This window comes from Cryptotermes secundus, unplaced genomic scaffold, assembly GCF_002891405.2.
Source record: "Cryptotermes secundus unplaced genomic scaffold, Csec_1.0 scaffold194, whole genome shotgun sequence".
NCBI classification, from domain to species: domain Eukaryota; kingdom Metazoa; phylum Arthropoda; class Insecta; order Blattodea; family Kalotermitidae; genus Cryptotermes; species Cryptotermes secundus.
In genome coordinates this window covers 449,283-471,571 of record NW_019738957.1, presented here as the reverse complement: position 1 = coordinate 471,571, position 22,289 = coordinate 449,283, and the positions used below count along the sequence as shown (strand labels likewise).

Sequence of the window (22,289 nt, the reverse complement as noted above, 5' to 3'; positions counted from 1 at the left end):
TCAATTGTTTATCAGATTATTGAAATCATCAGGTGTTGGGGAAAGTAAGAATATAGTGGGACAGTTTATACGCTATTTATAGACTCCGAGAAAATAGACAGTATTCCCATAGAGTTTGGTGTATCAGTGAAACTAGTCAGGCTAACTAAAATGCATTTGGATAAAACCTATTTGTGCAGATAAAAAAGTTCCTGTTAAGTTTCTTATTCAGAGTGGTATGAAACAAGGTAATGTTTTTTTTAACTCTCTATTAGAATACACCTATACAGAACTCTAATTTTGCTTGTAGTTCTGTATGAGTGTGAAGGAGAGAACTTAATGACAGATTAAATATAAAAGTCAAAGTTTTTTTATGGTTTGGATACATTGTTTAACTAATATATCCGGGATCTCATCATAACCCACTGAAATTTTCGTTTTTAGTTTACTATTGACCTGAAGAACCTCTTCTTCGGTAACAGGGGCAAGAAATAACNTCTTCATAGTCACCGCCGTGAAAGCCTCAAATCTTACAATTTTACAATTTTTATTAAAATGTATCAATTTGTCTATGCTATTTACAAAAAATCATTAAATTGTTGGGATACATCCTGTGGGTTTGTAACTAACTTAGAGTCTATTTCTGTAAAATTATTTCATGACTCCTTTTTTATTATTTGAAATAGATTTTTTAATTTTTGACTGACCCTTTAATAATTCGGTCATTTTCTCTTTGACGGGCAACAGAAATTACTTTTTTATAAATTCTCTGATATTTCTGTGTGAAGTGACAGGGACATCTTTCTTTTTAACAAAGTTATAGTTGTAGCCTCTGTCTAGACACCTTTGTCCCTTGTGTGATCCAGCTTGATTTTTTACCTTTCTTGTTAAAAACATTTTTAAGGAAAAAATGCAAAAAAAAATACTTATGAAACGTACTTAGGAAGACATGATAAGCAGTATTTAGATCAGATTGAAGATAAACCTCATCCCATAATTCGATTTTTAGTTGATCCTTAAAATTTGCAATATTCTTGAAAAAATCCTTTTTACCACATATTTTAAACAGGTAGAAGGGCTGTGAACAAGTATACTCATAACCAATGCAAAATGATCAGAAAAGCCCATTTCTATAACCCTTGTAGTTGAATGGTAAAAAATTTTATATCTGATCATAACATCCAGCAAAGAACAAGTATCTGAAGTAACACAGGTTGGACATAAAACCGTGTTTTGTAGCTTATTTAATAACAGTAGACTTTGTAAAGCCTTCTGATAGGTATTATCCTCTAATAAATTTATGTTCCAATCCCCACATAACACTAAGAGACGCCCCTTTATTTTAACTTTGTTTAGGGTGGCCTCTAATAATTCAAGGAAAATTTGCTTGCTACTATTTGGGGATCTATATATACAAACAACTATGATTTCCAAATCCACTACCTCAATAGCTGAAATTTTAAATAGACTTTCCCTTGCTAGATTTTTTACAAAGGGAAGCTCTGTAGTTTTTAGATCATTTGAGACAAGTATGCAAGTACCCCCATATCTATTTGAGATCCTACAAAAGTTAGCCACTGATTTATAGTGATCAATGTTAATATGTAAAAGATAATCTCTATAAATCTCTATTAACACGAGAATTTGGAATAAGATCGTGCCTTTTAGGAACGCTCAATACAAGTACATTTATATGTTTATGGGAACTTATAAAATATTTGAAAGCAGTAATTCTCATATTTGCTTCCTTTTGCCCAACATCATTTGAACCACCCCATACTATACAAGCATCACTCTTTTTTAGAGTCTTTAGGTCCAAATAAGTGGTATTTACCAAATTTACTAGTGTTGATCCTGGTTTTGTCACACCCTGAATTTTGTAATCACAAGTTAGTTTATATTTTAATTCATATGAAAGTTCTTGAATAGCTGCACAACTGGTGGTTTCTGAAGAAGGGTTTAGCTCCATGAAGTTAGTTATTTACTCCTACCCACTGTAATTACTGGTTTCTGAGATACAGAGCATGATGGACAGACAGACACTGTGAACTGTACAGATGCTTGGCTGAAGGTAGTCTTGTTACTGGCCAGTAGTCAGGAAGTGACAGAAGTATTCTACTGAGTGGATAATATCCTGTAGCAGCGCTTATGGTTTGTATTCAGAAGTTACGAAATTCAGCTGACATGGCACCAGCTGGTGTAATTGTAGTAGATCAACATTTTCTTTAGTTCTTTGAGAGAAGTGCCTGTGTATTTTGAAACAGGTGATGACCATTTATTCATTCTATGCATTTCACAGCACATCATCGTTCTCATGGTTTATTTGATTCTACGTAACCTCTGCAGTTGTTATATAATAATTAAGTAATCCATCAAACACCTCCCTGTGCAAAAGTGTTTATTCCCCGAATTTTATTATAAGGAAATTTTCAGGACATCTCAGTCGGGCTAGTAATGTACATTTGATGTCAGATCTTCCCTGCTGTTTGCAAGTACGGATCAAGTAAATATTTTTACTGTGGCTTTCAGATGATTCAGGTTGTGTGAAATGTAGTCTATGTGATGCCTGCAGGAGACAACAAGCCAATCTGGCAGGTGGCAGAGGAGCGTGAGGAGAACAAGCATCGCAACAAGGAGAACGTTCCATATGGTGAATATGGTGGTTGGCACAAGGCAGCCAAGGTTGACTCCCCCACTGTAACTACCACCCTGAAGAACCTAGGTGCACTGTATCGTCGCCAGGGCAAATACGAAGCCGCTGATACACTAGAAGACTGTGCTCTCAGGTCTAGGAAGGAGGTGAGTTACACTTCTTGTTGATAAGGTTCTGATTTTGAAACTGTTTAGCTATGTTTCAGAAAATAGCAAGTATGTGTTGTTTGAAGGCTTTTATGGATCAAGATCAAGATATTTTTTTATGTAACACTGAAAAGTGTGTTTGATTTACACATAGCTCATAACTACTGTCTAGGGGTAGTATTCATTTAGTGATTTTCTTGAAAATAGGGTTTAATTGCATGATTATATATATGTGTGTGTGTTTGTGAATGTAATCGCCAGAGTTCTTCTGTCCATCTCCCCCACCTGTTTCTCCCAAGTGGTACATCATAAGAAATAATTGGTGAAGATAATGATGTTCCTCCTGGAGATCACCCCCATCTTGCTTCAGGCATCATACATTAAGAGGTTTACCACAATATCTTTCCATCTTTTCTTCCAGCATCCATTGATTTTCTTTTAGGATCTATCTTTTCTTCCATTCACTTGTAAATGTAATGGAAAGTATTTAACTTTGTCATCTTTTTTATTAAGTGGTGTTTTCCAGTTTTGCAAGTGATTCTGAATACTTTATTTCTTTGTTACCTTGGGTATAGATTTAGATGCATATACAAAACCAATACAATTTAAAAAAATCGTATTTAACTTCTTTTCAGGCCCTAGAAATTGTAAAGCAAGCAAAAGTAGCACAGATATTGGGTGGAGAAGCTGGTGACAAGAGACGTAGTTCAGGGGGGAAAGAGCGCACAAACCGGAGGGGATCAAGGGAGTCGCTGGAGTTAATGCAGTATGAAGGCGAGGAGGTGAGTACCCTCACGACAGTTATGTTATGTGTAGTTAAGTATGGGGAGGGCATAAAATGGCAGTATTGCTTATGGCATTAGGAAATTTAATAAAGTGGAGTAGTGCCATTTCTTTCAGCATGGTTGCTACATGTATTGAATGAAAGCGCAGTGTTGTTTGTTCAAAGATATTACTTAGCACATGTGTTCACTAAGCAGTTTCCATTACACGCATTGCAGTTTTAATCTGCCTGCTGAGAATGAGTTCATGGTGTTCTCACAACTCTGAACAGTGTGTAGTTTAGGTGAAGGTGATCAAGTATTTTGCAGTTCATGATTAGCATTCAGATATCTAAGTTCTAAAGTACTGTATCTGATGTAAAACAAAGCCAACATAATCACACCAATAGGAAATCTAAGATTTCAAGTGAAGTATCTCCAGCCTTTTCAGTCATTTTGGTGCCATCTAATTTTAATCATTCATCCATCAGTCTTATACATTGGCTGTGGGCTTAACATATCACTTGTATGTTGAAGAACTTTGTTATTAATGTCCGATGCTGATGATAAAAGATGATAACTCACTGCTTCTTACATGCATATGATGAAAATTTTATGTATGATAAGATTTAATTTCATTGTCACAGTTATGCTTCGATATAAATATAGACTATAAAAATCTGAAGAGTTCTGTCTTCTGGGATATAACATTTTGTAGTCTGTTGAAAATCTACCAGTGATTTGGAGGTATGTGTCACTTTCATCTTAAGGGTCAAAGTAGGCACATCTTCCTACCTGCTTGATATTGGTTTCTTTCTTGGCTTATTCATGGGCCCTGGAGATGGAAGCAGAATGTTCCTCCAAAATGTTGATTAATTTTCAGTAGATGGCATAAGATAGTACTCTTCATAACCATAGCTTTTAGGACCTCAAATCCTACATAAAAACTACTTTTTGCTGTACGTATATCAACACTGCCTTGGAAATGAAGGGATTGTTTTGTACAATCAAGCGGAGGGTTTGTAAACTGAATGCTAAGATGGGAAACAGATGAATTAGGGAGAGAATGGAGAAAATTACATAATGAGGAATTTAAATGATTATATATACAGAACTTTGAGAATTTTATGATAAAATATCACTTTGAAAAACAGAGCACAGATGTAGGGTAATATTGTAGTGGATCTTCAAAATATAGGTCATGATAATAGGTCATAATAGAGCCCAGCAACATGTAATCAAATTTTTAAACTTGAAGTGGGAGAGAGTGTCCATACAAGCCTATTGTTTGACATAGACTTGTTTTAGCATGGATCACATCTTTCATAATTAAAATTTATGTTGTCACTGTAACAGAGCTGACAGATTTCTGGTTGAGGAAGACATCTGACCCAGAAAGAAATGTCAGAGAAGGGAGTTCTTACAACTTTGCTTTCCTATTTGGAATCTGACAGTGAGACTCTCAGCATTAGAATTTAGAGGAATGCAAAAAATACAAATAAATTCTTATTTGCATTACAGCATACAAGATCGGGAATCTGTAGAACCATTCCATTTCAGGTTCTTTGAAACTTTACAGTTATCTTCATTTAATTGCTTAGATATGTATAATTAAAATAAGTATATTAATAATTTTGTCTAAAAATATGTGATTGTGTATATGCTCATATATGTGTATGTGCGTTGCTTATGAACTAGATACGTCAAAGTCATATGTTTGCTTTAGCATGTCCATGTGTTTGAAGAGTGATTTTGAAGGTTGGAAATATGGAAATGTGATTTTGAAGTGCTTTCTGTGCAGTCTTTTTAAGTCATGTCCACTTCATTGCGCATTTAAGAGTACAATTTTGGTGCTTATGTAGCACCTTTTTATTACAAGCCTGGTTTATGTAATTGTAACAAACAATTTGCAGCATAAACATTGACTGAGAAATCGTAATTTATTGTGTGTGGTCAATTCATGGAATTGTCTTCCAGTATAATTTGCTCTTAGCAGGTGGCATTCTCATCCGTTGACTGCCTTTGTTGGAAAATGCATTGTGATTTGGAGTTAATTTAGGCAAATGGATATTTGATATGTGTTTGAGCCTTCAGAGAAAATATATTTTTATGATTCATTGTAGGCTATAATAAGTCACAGGATTGTTATAGCATACACATAGTATTTTTATGAGAAATGGTTTTCATGGTATCCTGCAAATTTTTCTCTTCACTGTTTTGAACAGAACAGTTTCATTACGTGGAAAAACACACATTTCTTAAACACACAGTGATGTAATGATTCTTTTGGTTTTGAGAAATTTCATAGTAAAAAATTAATTTAATTACAAGTAAATTCATGTCCTTAATTATGTTCTGACCGTTTCTGTGTTACTAAGAGAATATCTCAGAACAACTTTGTCTGTTCACACTGAATGTAGTCTATCTATTAAATTTAACTTCTGAATTATTGAATCGTTATACCTTTCGAGCGTGTTATCAGAAATTTTACCAGGTCATATGCACTTTCATCCCTACATTCTAATTTGTTATTTATGGTGGCCAGGCGAACTCCTCTCATGGATGAGCCAAGTTCTGATCGATTAATGGCCCCTAATCACAGATATACAAAACCTTACATGAAAATATTCATGACCTTTAAAGTTTCCTTCGGTTCTCTAATTCACACAAATGATCCTCAATAATCGTGTATGCATATGGAATCTGGCATATGAAGTTCGCCTTGAGAATTTGTTTAAAAGTGTATTGTGTAATATTCTTAGGCTTTTATAAAACCAAGGTATGTTTTGAAGGTTCTCCCCAATTGCCATACCATTTATTTCAGTACTCTAAAGAGATTATTCCATTTGTTTTATATTTCCTCGCTCTCAAACAAAATTTGAATTTGGTTGTAATTCCGATGTCTTACAGTTGAATCTGAAGTATAATATGGAAAATATTGGGACGTAGATGGCGCAACAGGAAGTAGGGGTCACGTGAACTCTGTGTTTCCATGAGTGACATCACGTAACCCCACTCCTATCATTACGTAACGCTTGGTAAACACCCTTCCCCGCGAGGCTGTGACGTCACTCAACAGGCAAACCCGTGCAACGACTGTTGCTAGGCAATCGGTAAACACGACGTCAAGCAACAGTGAAGCGATATGGGTTTTCCGCTGTCCCATTGAGGGTTTATAAGAGTTACTAGAGGGAGAATAAAGAGTCATTCCGTGTGGAGGCGGGTTCGAATACCTCCACCGTGACCCTGCGAGTCGTAAGAGGTGACGAACAGGGAAGTCTCAATTCTGAAACAGTAAAATATGGTCAAGAGTCCCAAGGGACTCGGACCCAAGAAATACTGCGCTGGCAAGGACCAGCAGCATATACAAAAGACAGACCCATCCTGTCGTCAGAGAGGGCGCCACACAAAATCAAAACCGTAACTGTGAAAAAGTAATAAATATCTGGTCATGAGTCCCAGATGGGGCTCGAAACCAAGACTTACTGACTGATTGACCGTCAGTCGCGATGTGACTTTGACTTTGAATAACGAGTCAGTTAAAATGTAGCAGCCGCCGAAGACAGTTGAATTGTAGTAGTCACCGAGTTCAGTTGTAATGAGTAAATCGTGATAGTGTGAAGAGATTTGTGAGTAAGGTTTGTAAAGTGTGTAAACCCCCAACATTGTCATAATTAATTGTAGTTACGATTTGTAGGTTGTTGAATAAACCCACTAACAATCTGAACGGCGTCTTCAGTGGCAAAACACGTTACATTTGGTGTCAGAATTGGTATACGAATTTACACACGCCACAATTTGAACTGAAGACTGAAGTGTGTGTTTACAGTGTTGCCATACAAATATGGAACAATTATTCGAAATGCTGAAACAGATGAAGGCCGATGGGGAGGCTGACAAGGAAGAAATGGAGACCAATAGGAAGAAAGAGAAGGAAAAAATGGAGGCCAATCGGAAGAAAGATAAAGAAGATTTAATGGCCAAATTAGACACCTACCAAGCTAAGATGGAGTCGGGCCATAAAATGTTGCGGGCCGGATTGGATGCTGACAGACAGGCCGAGCGAAGAGAACGGAGGGAAATAATGAAAATGGTGGGCACCAGCCACAAGGAGATGGCTGCGGAAACCAAACCAGAAGAAGAAGAGACGATGGCCTGCCAAGAGATGGAGGCACGCCTAGAGGAGCCGACCTCAGTGGACATGAAACCTGAGGCGGTAGAATGACGAGCGGTCCCCGTAGAAGACGCCACAGTGATGCCGGTCGGAGAACTGAAGAAGAAACAGCATAGGGACCAAAAACTGGCCGCGGAGCGCCGCTGCCAGGAACTGAAAGATAAGACACGGGAAAAGTGTGGATCCCAGAAGAGATTAGCCATAGCCCGCAGAGGGACAAGCCACCATGCAAAAGTGGCATGGCAGAAGGAAAATGTTGGGAGAAACTGCACCATGACCGTGATTGAGCAAGCAACCCAGAGAGTAGGGCAGCTTAGGAAAAATTTTCGGATGCACAATGAAGGAAAAAGAACAAAGGACCGAGGCGGCAAGCAGCCGCTGTACGTGACAAAGAAGAGGGAAACCGTGAACTACATCGAAGGGTGTGGATCAGAACAGCGATCACACCTGGAAAGCGGAGAAACGAGCAAGAAGACCGTCAATGTGATTTTCAAAGGAAAGATCGCGAAACAAGTAGTTGGTACTTGTAACGGGTTACGAAAAATGAGAAAATGTACCTTGTGGAGAGGTAGGCTCCTTCCAAAACGGAAAAGGAAGCAGAGGAGGAACCAGTAATGTAGAAACACTGGCCTCCCCAGGGTGAATGAGGAGAGATTGAAAGTGAGGGACAAATGTGATACAACTCGATCTCATGACAAGTTAACAGGAAACCGCTGAGACAAGCTGTTCTTAAGAAGGGACCGGATGTAGCGGTTGAAGAACGGACAACGGGAAGAAAGAAAACACCAAGCCAGAAAAAAAACGTTTCAAGCATAGCCTCGGATAAAAAAGGGACCGGTGATGCACTGTTAGGCTATTCAGGACGAACAGCCTTAAGAAGGGAGCAGTGTGGATGGCGCAACAGGAAGTAGGGGTCACGTGAACTCTTCGTTTCCATGAGTGACGTCACGTATCCCCACTCCTATCATTACGCAACGCTCGGTAAACACCCTTCCCCGCGAGGCTGTTACGTCACACAACAGGTGAGCCCGTGCAACAACTGTTGCTAGGCAATTGGTAAACACGACATCAAGCAACAGTGAAGCGATGTGGGTTTTCCACTGTCCGAGTGAGGGTTTGTAAGAGTTACTAGAGATAGAATAACAAGTCAGTTGAAATGTAGCAGCCGCCAAAGACAGTTGAATTGTAGTAGTCACCGAGTTCAGTTGTAGCGAGTGAATCGTGATAGTGCGAAGAGATTTGTTAGTAGGTTTTGTAAAGTGTGTAAACCCGCAACATTGTCATAATTAATTGTAATTACAATTAGTAGGTTGTTGAATAAACCCATTAACACTCCAAACGGTGTCGTCAGTGGCAAAACATGTTAGAATATCTTTTTTAACATACACTCTCTGTCCCCACCTCTGCTCCCTCCAACCAGAAGTGTTTTAATTTGCTTTGAAGTATTAACTTGCCTGCTTTGCCCCGCATTCTTGTGTTCAGTCTGACATGTTATGAAACAGTATGTTGAGGCTGTTGAACACCATCTCCCATGAATAATATACAGAAACAGCCTTCTCCTTTATGTAGAGTAGTACACTTCACATATCCACGTCAAAATATTATCAGTATTCACAGAATATACACATTATACTGAACCAAAGACTACTTGCTCTGTCAAGACCTACTTACTGCATAACTAAAGTTCATGTAACATAGTAATGCTCAACAAATGTCATATGGCATTCCTTCCAGCATTCAGTTCTATGCAGTAAAAAAGAAGTTAAGTTTGTAATACAGTATGCTTGAAAACATTAAAAATGAGAACTAAAAGTAAATACTTCTATTGCTCTCACATCCCTTCCTGATAAATATGCAACACATTTTGTATTCAAATGTGTGAATTGATGGAGTCCATTGAGGCTGATATGGTGTGGTGCCATGTGGTTGACTAAATCACTCCAAGTTAATAATTTGTTTTAATAAAACTTTGATATAAACGTTAAACAAGCATGCTGATCACTCTTAACTTGGATAATCTGGGATGTAGCATTTAATACGCAGAAATATTCGGCAGAATAGATTACAGTTTGTGTCATCAGACATATACAAAGAAGATAATTTTTCTTAACCTGGTGATAGTGGAAACATTGTTTTACTGGGTAAGTGACAGTATGTTGAGTATGGTATATTACAGATTTTTATTACACTGCTTCACAGTTAATATTTTGTTTTCAACAATATGTTTGTTCCTGTTATCATTATCTGTATACACATTTATTGTTGAGTTTGTGTGCATGCAGTTCCATTGTTTTGTTATGTGCTAAATGTATATGATTCTAAGTCAGTCTTTTGCAGTATATATATATATATATAGGACTGTGTAAATAAAACTAATAAAAAGTAAGTAAACTCTTCTCCTAATAAAAGAAGTACTTGGCCAAATGCAGAATTTGTGGTTATTTAGAATGAAACTGTAGAAGAACAATTTCCATTTATTCAGTGGATTTCTAGAACATAATGAAAGATTGGCTTAGAATGTAAATAATGATAGTGAGTGTTCAGTTCTTAAACATAATAACTTGTTTGAATGGAGCGAAAGGTGCTTTTGAGGGTTTCCCTTTCAGCTGTTAACCGTACGTACATATGTATGTAATTTCCTCTCCTGATCCTTTAGTAAGTGTGTTCTCTAGTAGAGGTAATCCCATTGGTCACAGAAGTAGTGTGTGTGTGTGTGTGTGTGTGTGTGTGGTTTTTTTTTCCCCCGCAACATCTTGTCTCTCTCCTAATGTTGCCAAGAAGTGAATAGTGATGTATAAGCTTCAGAGAAGTTGGAGGAACAAACATTTACACTGAGATAGTTTGCTCTCTTTGATCTGCTAAAAGTTTAAGAAAAGCTTTTCTTGGTGAATTCTTTGTCTTTCTTTCTCACACACAGATGCACACTGACCTCTTTCTTTGTCAGACTGAAGCACTTGTCTGTGATTGTCTGTCTGCAGACGCCTGCACCCATTGGCTATGTACAGAGAAGCCCTCCGGAAGGCCAAAGCCAACTCACCAACCCAAGTTCCGATGTACGTCAGGGTGGCTTCAAAAACAAACTTTTCCACGCATTTGGCCTTCATTCATGAAATTTTCTAAGACTATCAGAACAAAATCTACATTTTTAAATAATTAATATTAAAGGAAAGGAATGTATCATTCTTTTTATATTATTATTATTATTATTATTATTATTATTATTATTATTTAATTGTTTACATTTTACTCTTCCTTACTGGGTTTTGTGTCTTTAAAGTCCTTTGTCTAATCCGGACAGTTCACTGGCTGGAGACTACAGGCACTATCATTAGCAGGTACTAAATAACTGCAGGGTGAGTCTAGAAAGTAATTTCATGCAGCCGGTCCTGTTGTTCAGCATACCACTTCACTCAGAAGGTTCTATTTCCTGTAGTGAACAAAAGATGCTCTTTTTTCTTTGTATCATTATTATTATTATTTCAGTAATTTTGACTCTGATGTTTGCAAATTTATTGTGAAATGCAGGGAGTGTATGGATAATAGTACAATGTTAAAATTTACAAAGCAATTTTTGAACAAATATTTACATGGAGGTGTATTGTACATGAACATACCTATCCTAGTGTATAATTTTGTTTGTAATAAAGCAGTTATTTATTGATTATTACTACTATTTTGTTCCATAAATTCACTATGTTTACTGGTTTTACTATTCCAAAGTAAATTGAAGACTTCTGGGACAGTGGTACTGACCGTTATTGGCCTGAAATCTCACAGTCAGGCACAGCAATCTTTAATTCTCTGCTTTAAATTTTATGGAGTCCTTTTAGAGAGTCTTTGATGAACTCCATATTTTGTATTAAGGTTGGACATATTCTGTATAGAAAAGCCATTGAATGCAATAAATATTCTGTGATTATCAAAATTGTGGAGTTTATGATTTACAAGATGGATCACTTTCTCCTTTACTCATGCTCTTTCCTTATTTATAGTTTTTTAAGTTCGGTTTTTAAGCACCTAGCCTTTTATAGTTAGTTGCAGGCAACATTTGCAATATTCTTGTTGTGCCATCTTAAAATTGGGCATCATTGTGACCACTGCCACTACTACTACTACTACTACTACTACTACTACTACTACTACTACTACTACTACTACTACTACTACTACTACTACTACTACTACTACTACTACTACTACTACTACTACTACTACTACTACTACTACTACTACTACTACTACTACTACTACTACTACTACTACTGTTACTGCTACTGCTACTTGAATTTACAAATTGAGTTACTTTTCATGTACACTTTACATTGTTGAAGAGCATATTAACGTGTGGAAGTTCACATTATTTTAAGTTCATTGTAAGTTTTCTCGTTTCTCATGAAGCAATATTTCTTATAGCATTTTTGTCATCAGAATCCAGTAGGTCACTGAGGAGTCAAATGTTAAGATACAGAAAAAAACCTTAAGTGCTGACAAAGTTACAACAGTTGCCTCAGTAGATAGTTGTCATACTTACTGTGAACTGCGAAAGCTTTTGTTATATATGTCCTTACACTGATTACTTCTTTGTTTCTATTTGAGGTAGTTTTCACTTTCATAAAATAGTAAGATGGACCCAATTCAAAGAAATATATCATACTGTATCCATTTTGATATAACTAACTTAGACAATTATGTCAGTATTCTTAAAATTAGATTATATTAATGATTTTAATTTAATGAAATCAGGTGCATGGTTTTCATGTGATAATAATTTTCATAAGTTATACATTTAAATGAATTATGAATATTAATAATAAAAAATAGATTTTGTTCATTCATGATCAGCGTACCATCATCATTGTCATCAGCTTTGTAGGTGTACGTTGTAAAACTTTGTTCATATGAATCTATGATGGTCTTTGCCTCCTCAGTGTTGTTTTTGTCTTTCTGCATCTCATTGTGCCCCTTGGTCAATAATAAAATTCCATTTGTGAAAGCAGCCTCTTTCCATGTTGCAAAATGATTTTTCTACTTTTTTGGTGTCCTTATATCTCATTAAGTATTTTATAACTTTTAATTTTTCTCTGATATCAGAATTTCTTTGGTGATGTAATCTAGTGAAGTCTGATTATGATCTTAAGAACACATTTGTGCTGCCTCCAATTTCTAAGATGCCTTTTGGTTTACAATCTGGATTTAACTGCCAGAAGTAAATACTGTTCTTGATTTTATGTATCAACAGTATACAAATTCCTATAAATTGCACATTAGTGCATTTAGTCTTCTGACATAATGATGACCTTCATTTTATATATCCTATTCTTGAATTTTATATCTGGAAATGATATGGATTAATAAATCTTTCATTTATATTACAGCTTCAGACAACTCAAATAACTTGTCTTATATTTAGTTCTTAGGGTTAATTGTATTTCTTTCCATTTATATTAATTTGTTTGAACTGCGGGAAGCAAAACCAAAACTACAAACTTGTTGATAATAGTGTCAGTGAGCTGTTAAGGGATAACAGTAGGAATCTTATTATGAAGGCTTTCTCTGTACACAGCCAATAACATACGCATTATCTGTATTGTAAAGTATGTGAGTACTGATGCTTGGTGATTGACTGTGTGGGAATGATTACTGCCTGCTTTTAGCTCCTTCCCTTAGTACAGTGCCAGTTAATATACATGTTCTCTCTGATATCGTAATTAATTTATTACAAATTTGTGTCCTCTTTTGCATATTGATCGTACCATTAACTGTCTTGGTAAAGAAAGTAGCTAACGATATCATGAGGTTTCTATTGAATGGCATCTGTACACATACCAGTTCGCTGGCTCATATCTGCTGCCCCCCTTGTCTCTCCCACTTGTTTTATAGTATGGCAAACTCAGGCGCAGTGCTTCATTCTCGAAGCTACGGGCTTCAATAAGACGGTCGAGTGCCAAGCTGATGCAGAAACTGACAAACCGGGGTGATGGTCAGCCAGGAGGCCCCACTCATACAATAGACAACTTTAGTAACAGGTATGTCACCGTGTATGGGGCTTGTCCCATGTACTTCCTGATCCTCAGTCCCTCTCCTCCCATTAGACAGCTGCCAGGGTCTCTCACATCCAGCGACAGGTACGTAGTAATGAACTAGACTTTTTTAGTGTCACAAATCCTTTTCTAATCTTTTAAAACTATTTATGAAAGTTTTGATCAGAGTATATTGTTAGTTCTAATACTTCATACCTTGTCCATCAATAGGATCTGCGGTATTTCATTTTATCGTCAAATCTAAATGATGAATGGCGTTCAAAGTACTGAAACTAAACAGAATTGTGGTATCAGGTCTTTTGTATAGACCTGCATTCCATTTGACCATGTATAATTATTTCCAGTGCTTTCTGTACATCCATTCTGTCTTAATCTGACAACTTCAGTATTCAGTAATGTTTAAAGAATAAAGGAGCTTCTTCTCTGTTTACATCCTCCTCCACTGTAGGTCTGATGGCTAGATTTTAACTCTGGGCTAATGTGGTAGTACTGAAAAAGAAACCAGTGCTTTGGGCTACCTGGATTTATCAGAATTGATCAGACCATACTTTGACAGATCTTCCCACTTCTCTTCTTATTTTAGGTATATAATAATAGGCTTTCATAGGTAGACTCAAATTATCCATCCTCTCTGCATTTTCCAATTAGTCTATATTTTTCAGTATCATCTACTGTCTGTGCTTTTAGGTCTGTTTCTCAGCAGAATTTCCAGTGGGTTTGGTTGAGTCCACTGAGGTCAGGATTGTAGTGTGTATAGGTTGTACCACTTCCCCTTATGCGCTTCCCAGAGGCCAGGTCTAAAAGCATGGCCTGTACTGCATTGGGAATTCCGAAGAAGCGGGCATCTTGTCACCTGCTTCTTTCTGGTTTCTTGCTTGGCTTACTGTTCTACCCTGAGGATGGAAGAAGGACATTCCTCTGAAAGTCAGTTGGTTTAAAATGTACTGCATGGAATTACATTCCAGAAGGAAGTACTTTTCATTGTCACAACTGCGAGAACCTCAAATCCAACATCTTCGATAATTGTTTCACTAGGTGTTAGGTCTGTCTGTGTAACTGCTACCAGGGATGAATCACATCTCTTGAGTTTTCCAGTCTCTTCTCATCCTTTTTTAAATGTAAGCTCATATCATATGGAATCTGTATTGCACATTTGTTGACATCCTTTTTTTAAAAATTCTTACAATTTTATTTATTTTATTATAGTTACTTATTTTGTTATCCACATCTGTTTTTGATGGTCAAGATAATGTTATCCATATCCTTTAAAATATTAACTTGCTCAGTTATTGAATATTTCTTACAATTTCTGATCTTCAAAGTCTTTGCCTTTCATACCCATGAAACAAGCAAGTTGACTTGTTTTGGAAGTATTCAATTTGAATTCTGGCTGGGACACTGACTGCCCTGACCAAGGTTTTTCATGCCTTTCCCCCGTACCTTCAAATGGGCATGACCATTTCTTTCCATATCCTTTCCAATTCATTATTCATTAAGTGTCATGTCATTCATTGCTATATTGTCAGAGCTGCTATCAGCATCATTAAATATACCATAAATAAATTAATTTTATTTGATTTTGTTTTGGTAATTGAGATGATTATACCATATTTTATACCTTCCCTTTTATTATCCAAAATTTTGTTTATAATTTCTTTCTGCCATAATGTGTCGAACAAGAGAACAAAGAAACATTCTTTCAAATGTTTTACAGAATTATCAGTACAATCCTGATAGTATTTAGGAAGATACAGTTCTGTAGCAGTTTGTTTTCATTTCAGGAGTGACTGGAATTGCAAATTTCCTAACATTTATATCACCTCTCTTTCATGATAATCCTCTCTAAATATACTCTATGGCATGTTTCCACAATATGTGTTCAACTCTTAAGTTTTTATAAGAGAATTCAGAAATATTTTATCAGACTGATATCTGGAGCACATTAGAATAAAAATTGTTTGAGAAAGTGTCACTGTTTTTACAATCAAGAAATCTTGATTTATATGATGTTAAGGCTACACTATACAGAAGTGAGATCTAGTATAACAGTTCTTTTCTTTTTCTCACATCGAAATATCTTGGTTTCTCTTCAGCTGCTAGTCAGTTGTAAGCAAGATTTGTTGTATAAAATTCTTTAATGGGATCCCTTGTAACACAACAATGAAACAGTCTAGGTCAGTATCCCCTTAGCTACATGTTTCAGCTTTTAAAGCCATCATCAGGCATCATGGTGACTACACTCACACACACACACACACACATCATCACACTGTCTTATAATGGCTTTAAAAGCCAAAACATATAGCTAAGGTGATATTGACGTAGACCGTTTTGTTGTTATATTTTAGCGTCCTGTTGCTCTGATTTGTATCCATAATGTGCATAAATTAACCGTCTTTTAGTGCATACAATCTCACTCATCACTTCACACTACATGTTTCGGCATCATTCTGCCATGCTCAGGTATATTAATCACGTTGAACTATTGCACTGCTTGCTATCAAGTGATCATTTATAAAATGATATAAAATGTGTATTCGTTTTGTTCATTAATAAAGTTTGTATATTAAAATTTGTTAAGATCTATCATCTTACATGGCGTATATCAAACTCGTGTGTGATGCCAATCATCTGCTATGGGAGTCGTTCTTCTTATGTTTTAATTGTGTATATACCTGCAGCGTGAAAATTTTACATATTATTGTTATGTTTTGCTTTCTATTTGTTACATGTTATCATCATAATGTTTATTACTCACTGCGTCTTATGATATGTCTTTCTTATGTGGCTGCATTGTACTGCTGGACATATATGTGAGTGAGTGTGTGTGTCTTCGTTTAGGTTGAGATATGATGTTTTAGGGGTAAGTGTGGTGGGGGTAGGTGGTGGGGTTGTGTTGTGTTGTTCTGTGTAAATTGTGTGTAATTCGTGAAATATTGGGTTATATATTTCTTTATTTATGTTATTCATATCCGTGTTTTTCTTTGTTGTTCTATATACAGGGTGTCCCAGGAGGAATGTGCCAAACTTCGGGAGGGTGTTCCTTATGTTAAAGTATGCCGATATAACCCAAAACACCTATGTCCAAAGTTGAACGGTTACGGAGATAATGGCCAGAGAAGTGTCAAACTTTGACCGGGGTTACACACTTGTTGATTACAAAATAGATATTAAAACTGGCAGGAATATGTGGATTCTGTAATGTTAATAATGTACGTAACATCAAACTAACTTGTGAGTGACGGAAAGCCATAAAAGTGAAGTACAAAATACTCGCTCGCCATGTCATAATTGTCCTTAGGTTTCCAAGCAGTATACATAACACATGACTGGCGAGCGATGACGTAACGTGCTGACTGCGCGTTCTGGTATGAGCCAACTACATAAGCACGGCTAGGGAGTATCATCGCACTCAAGGACAAACATAGATAAGGGCTCTCAGCTGAGAGGTACAGCGAGGTACAGTGCTTGGACCTGCCAGAAGACCACACTTTTCTTGGGCCATTATCTCCGTAACCGTTCAACTTTGGACATAGGTGTTTTGGGTTATATTGCCATACTTTAACATAAGGAACACCCTCCCGAAGTTTGGCACATTCCTCCTGGGACACCCTGTATATATATATGGTAGTTTTCTAATGTGTTTAAATATTGTCCTTTCCTATTCGTTGCTATGATGTCCATAGTATTTTCTAACATACCGTATGCATGTCCGGTGTTTAATATGTGTTCTGAGTATCCTGTATCGCTGTTATTGTGTCTTATGTCGTGGATGTGTTCTTTGTATCTGGTATTAAATTTCCTTCCAGTTTGTCGTATATATTCCATGGGGCAATCTAGGCATTTCATTCTATAAATGCCACTTTTGTTATATTTATTCATTTGTGATTTTGATTTTAATAAGTGTTGTAAATTGTTCTTAGTTCTAAATGCTATTTTTAATTTTGTGTCTGAAAATATTTTTGTAATATTTCTTGTTTCTTTTCCTATATATGTGAATGTTGCCCATTTCGTTTTTGTTTTTTGTCATCTAGATTCTCTGTAATGTTCTGTTTCTGTTTTTCTGTATTGTTTTGGTTTCTCGTATTTGTGATTAGTTTTGTAATTATATCTGTATTGTACTTATTTTTTATATGTATGTTATTTATAGTATCTGTCTCTTTATCTTTTGCTATTCTGGTAATGGGGTAATTATTTACTCGGTCTATAAGTTATTTAATACCAGATATCTTGTGTTCTTGAGGATGACATGAGTCCCTTTGTATTATTATGTCCGTTGTTGTGTGTTTTCAGTGGATTGAAAATTGCAACACGAGTTTGATATACGACATGTAAGATGATAGATCTTAACAAATTTTAATATATAAATTTTATTAATGAACAAAACGAATACACATTTTATATCATTTTATAAATGGACGCTTGATGGCAAGCAGTGCAATAGTTCAATGTGATTAATACACCTGAGGATGGCAGAATGATGCCGAAACATGTAGTGTGAAGTGATGAGTGAGATTGTATGCACTAAGAGACGGTTAATATATGCACGTTTTGTTGTTGTGTTACAATAGATCCCAATAAAAAAATTTATATTAATAAACACAACAGGAGGCACCCCAATGAAAAAGATTTTTGTTGTGTCATTGTATTAGCTAATTGATGTGTGTAGAATGAATATGCTTATGTAATGCTGGCATCTGTCGTTAAAAATAAAATGCTTTATTAAATAAAACCGAGACACAGAGTGTAAGTGGTATTACAATATGGGATACCTAGATTTTCAGATTAAAAATCCCAAGCAGAGGATTGGATGTACAAGTAATGAAAGTTGTACCTATGTTATTGTACTCAAAATAATATATTAATGCTGGAAGTCCATTTCAAGAAGTCATGAGCATAGAATTGAGGGACTGTGCTTCAAAAAAGGGTCCCATTTTATAGAATTAAGGTTTTCTCTTTCTCTATGGCAGCAAAACTATTCCCTAATTCTGACAGGTATTTTTTTTTCAAAGAAATGGAAATTTATGCTTGTCTTTTGTACACAGAATGTATATATTAACTAATATTATGCTTTTGAATAAGAGAAAATGAAACAGCTTAATTGCTAATTACAGTAAAAAGCTATCCCTGTAACAAGCCATGGAGACCCATAGAGTTGTGAAACGTTGAGGGTCCCACATTATCTAGACAGTCGGCTCACAGATGGTGGTAATGTTGTCAGCCTTACCCCCTGGCCGCCCTTTGCCCCCCAGGAAGATTCCTGGTACTCATTTCTGTTACGAGGCTGAGTCGACCCCAGTGCTATAATGTGGCTGGAATGATTAGGTCAAATGAAAAATTCACTGACCTAATTTGGACTCAAACCCATGACCTTTCAACTTGTAGCATAGTGCCTCAACCAATTACGCTACCGCAGCTTATTGCAGTATCACTTGATTTATATTTGTCAGCAGGTTTAAAGGAATTAATAATATGGTTTTGAATTTTTTTTTTCAACAGTCTTTTATTTTGGATGTAAGTTTTAGATACCTTGTACAAAACTCTTTGAGGTGTTTCTCTTTAACTGTCTTCACCACCTCTCATTCTAAAACTTTTTTTTACTGGAAATGTCTTGGTGTTAATCCAAACCCAGGTTATGTTTCATACTTTACACAAGAGTCTTATGTTCTGACCATCTAACTAATACTACAGAGCAGAGTCCTTCATGAGGAGCCAATAATCAATCAGCTAATCAAGACATTTTGCATCAATTTTTTACAGAACCCAGAGATTAATTACCACGTTCACTAGAGCCAGCCACTGAACCCTGTTCAAAGCCAGATTAAGATTACTGTAATCTGGGATGTTACCCCGTGCAGTCTGATAGATTGTTAGTAGTGTTTCATAGGAACATACTGACTTGTCTTAAGGTAGAAGATTGTGCTTCCTGAAGATGGAGGCAGTAGATTATTTTAAAGAGCTGATAATAAACTATGAGGCTACGCATCACATCTCAGAAGATCTTGTTTATGCCATTATCTTGCAAGAGGTCTCTTATATGAGTGTTATGCAGGAAGTAACCTCCATATATTTTAGGTAACTAAGATAGGAGCGGGGAGAGCTCACACATACAAGGTAGCATCACATGATGCATTGCCTTGTAAGGCATCATATAACTGGTCACCTAGTGTTTGTTCCTGTCTCTACAGGGTGGGTTATGATGTGTCCTGCAATTGATAATCCTGTCAGCTTCAAAATTTGCACTGTTATCTGCTTTCTTCATGCTAAAAACATGAGTGGTACAGAAATCCATCATGAATTACATGTGGCGGTTTACAATCAAAATATAATGAGTGGAGGAACTGTAAGACAATGTAGGAGGTTCAAAGATGAGCAAACAAATATTCATGATTAAGAGCAAAGTATTTGGCCAATCATATGTAGTGAGTGGTATCTTGTTGAGAATGCTGACCAAAAAAATTGTGAAAGATGGCGCTTCACAATTTCAGAACTATCGTTTCAATTTCCACAAATTTTACACACTCTTCTGTATGAGATTATCACAGGCTAGGCTGTCGCAAGTTTTGCACAACGTGGGTTTCGAAAATGCTCACAGGTGGATACAAAATGCAGAGAATGGCTTCAGCTTTGACTTTTTAGAGCAGTACCACAAGAATGGCAATGAATTTCCCAATGACATCGTACAAGTAACAGGTGATGAAACGTGGGTTTCATATGTGAATGTTGAAACCAAAGAGCAGTCAAAGCAGTGGATTCATGCACATCCACCAAACAAGCCGAAGAAGATTAAACAAAGGATGTCTGCCAGAAAATTGATGGTATCTGTTTTCTGGAACAGGGAAGAAGAGCTGATGGTGGAATTCATGCAGCAAGGGGCAATAATAATGTCAGAAGTCTATTGCAAAACACTAAAAATTGTGTAAGGCTGGTCATTCAGAACAAAAGGCATAGAATTCAGACATCCCATGTTGTGATCCTCCATGACACTGCACTTCCTCATACAGCTGCTTGCATTCGAACACTGCTGGAGCCTTTCAATTGGGAGCTGTGTGACCACCCTTCTTACAGCCATAATCTTGCTCCAAGCAACTACCGCCTATTTACCTACCTGAAAAACTGTTTGGGATCACATCACTTTAGCAATAATGAGGAGTTGATGGTAGGTGTCAAAACGTGGCTGAGGTCACAGGCAGCAGACGTTTTTTGACACTGGCATACATAAACTTATTCCCCAATACAAGTGCCTCAATTCCAACAGTGGCTATGTTGAGAAGTAGCTTGTATGTATTTATTTTTTGTATGTAATAAAAGTTTTTTTCTCATTTCTTATTTTGTTAATAGCTCACCGGAGGTTACTTTCCAAATAACCCTCATATTTAGGTCCTCTGTTTAAAATTTTATATGAATTGATCATCTCTCTTACATATCATATATTCTCTGCCCACCACAGATAGATAGATAATGGAAATTTTCTCCAATCTCATCAAACTTTCTCTTTCTTAGGTTCATTTAATACTCAGCACTTTGTCCTCAAACACTATCAGTCTGTGTTTTCCCCATTGGATTATGAGTTACCAGGTTTCATACACATTCAAAACAACAGATATAGTTTCATGCATTTACATTATTAATTAGGATATGGGAAGACAAAGATTGTAAACTGAATGGAAGCAAGCATTCTTTGAATTTAATCTGTTCCTGATTTTTAATTAGTTTAATTTTAATTTATTACTGTCTCTCGTAAATGTTTTGAGTTTTGCTGTATTTTGAAAGAATTTATCATCTGTCTTTATTTTATGATTTTGCCCTGTATACTGGTGATGAGACATGCATGCACTTAGATTTCTCTGCTATTACTACTAAACCAACCTCCTTACTAATGTTTGACAGAGTTTCTCTGTCTTTCTTTGTGATATTTATGATTTCATCCAGTACATATCATTGGATTGGATTACAGATGTGTACCGTGGTTGCTGTGCCTTCAGATAAAGTGGGTGTTTCTAAGAGGTTAAGAATGTTGTGAAGGACTGGCTTTATTATCCAATCTGCAGTACTGATCTGAGAAGTTAATTACCTCCTAGATCATGCTGAAGTTGTCACAGACTTAACCTTTTAAATCTATCACTGTTAGCAAAGAGGAATATGTCAGTCAGCTGTATGTTGGTTTCTGCCCATGTGCATCTCGCGCTTTCTTTTCCAAGTTCGTATCCACCTATGAAGGCCAGATCTTTTCCTCTCAGCTACACAATTTCAGCAATGTATTTACAGCTGAACTCCAGTCCACATAAACAAACTTTTGTATATGAAAAGTTAAATAGTTCCGTTCATTGTGACCGGTTATGATTTTCTTATTTCAATTATTAATGCCCTTACATGTTTCTTCTTCAGAGACCATCTTCAGAGGGACACCTTTTACATCAATACAGTTAGAAACACTATTACGGTACATGTTCTAAAAGTTAAAATGTATACATACAATATAAATAATATACAATTGGCTGTAAAATCTGAAGTCTTTACAACTACAGCGGCTGT

At 36.3% G+C, this 22,289-nt stretch overlaps 1 protein-coding gene across 7 annotated transcripts in view; it reads left to right on the top strand.

The window, feature by feature from the left end:
* Positions 1–22,289, top strand: part of LOC111871390 (kinesin light chain) — a 223,677-nt gene that overhangs the window by 188,346 nt on the left and 13,042 nt on the right. For 4 of the 7 annotated variants that reach the window (XM_023864474.2, XM_023864471.2, XM_023864477.2 and 1 more), the window contains 3 exons: positions 2,552–2,778; positions 3,414–3,560; positions 13,594–13,739. In XM_023864474.2, the coding sequence (XP_023720242.1) occupies positions 2,552–2,778; positions 3,414–3,560; positions 13,594–13,739 (520 nt within the window). Of the gene's footprint in view, positions 1–2,551; positions 2,779–3,413; positions 3,561–10,630; positions 11,375–13,593; positions 13,740–22,289 lie in introns of those variants that run through there. The other 3 variants (XM_023864476.2, XM_023864473.2, XM_023864479.2) reach the window with 3 other exon arrangements.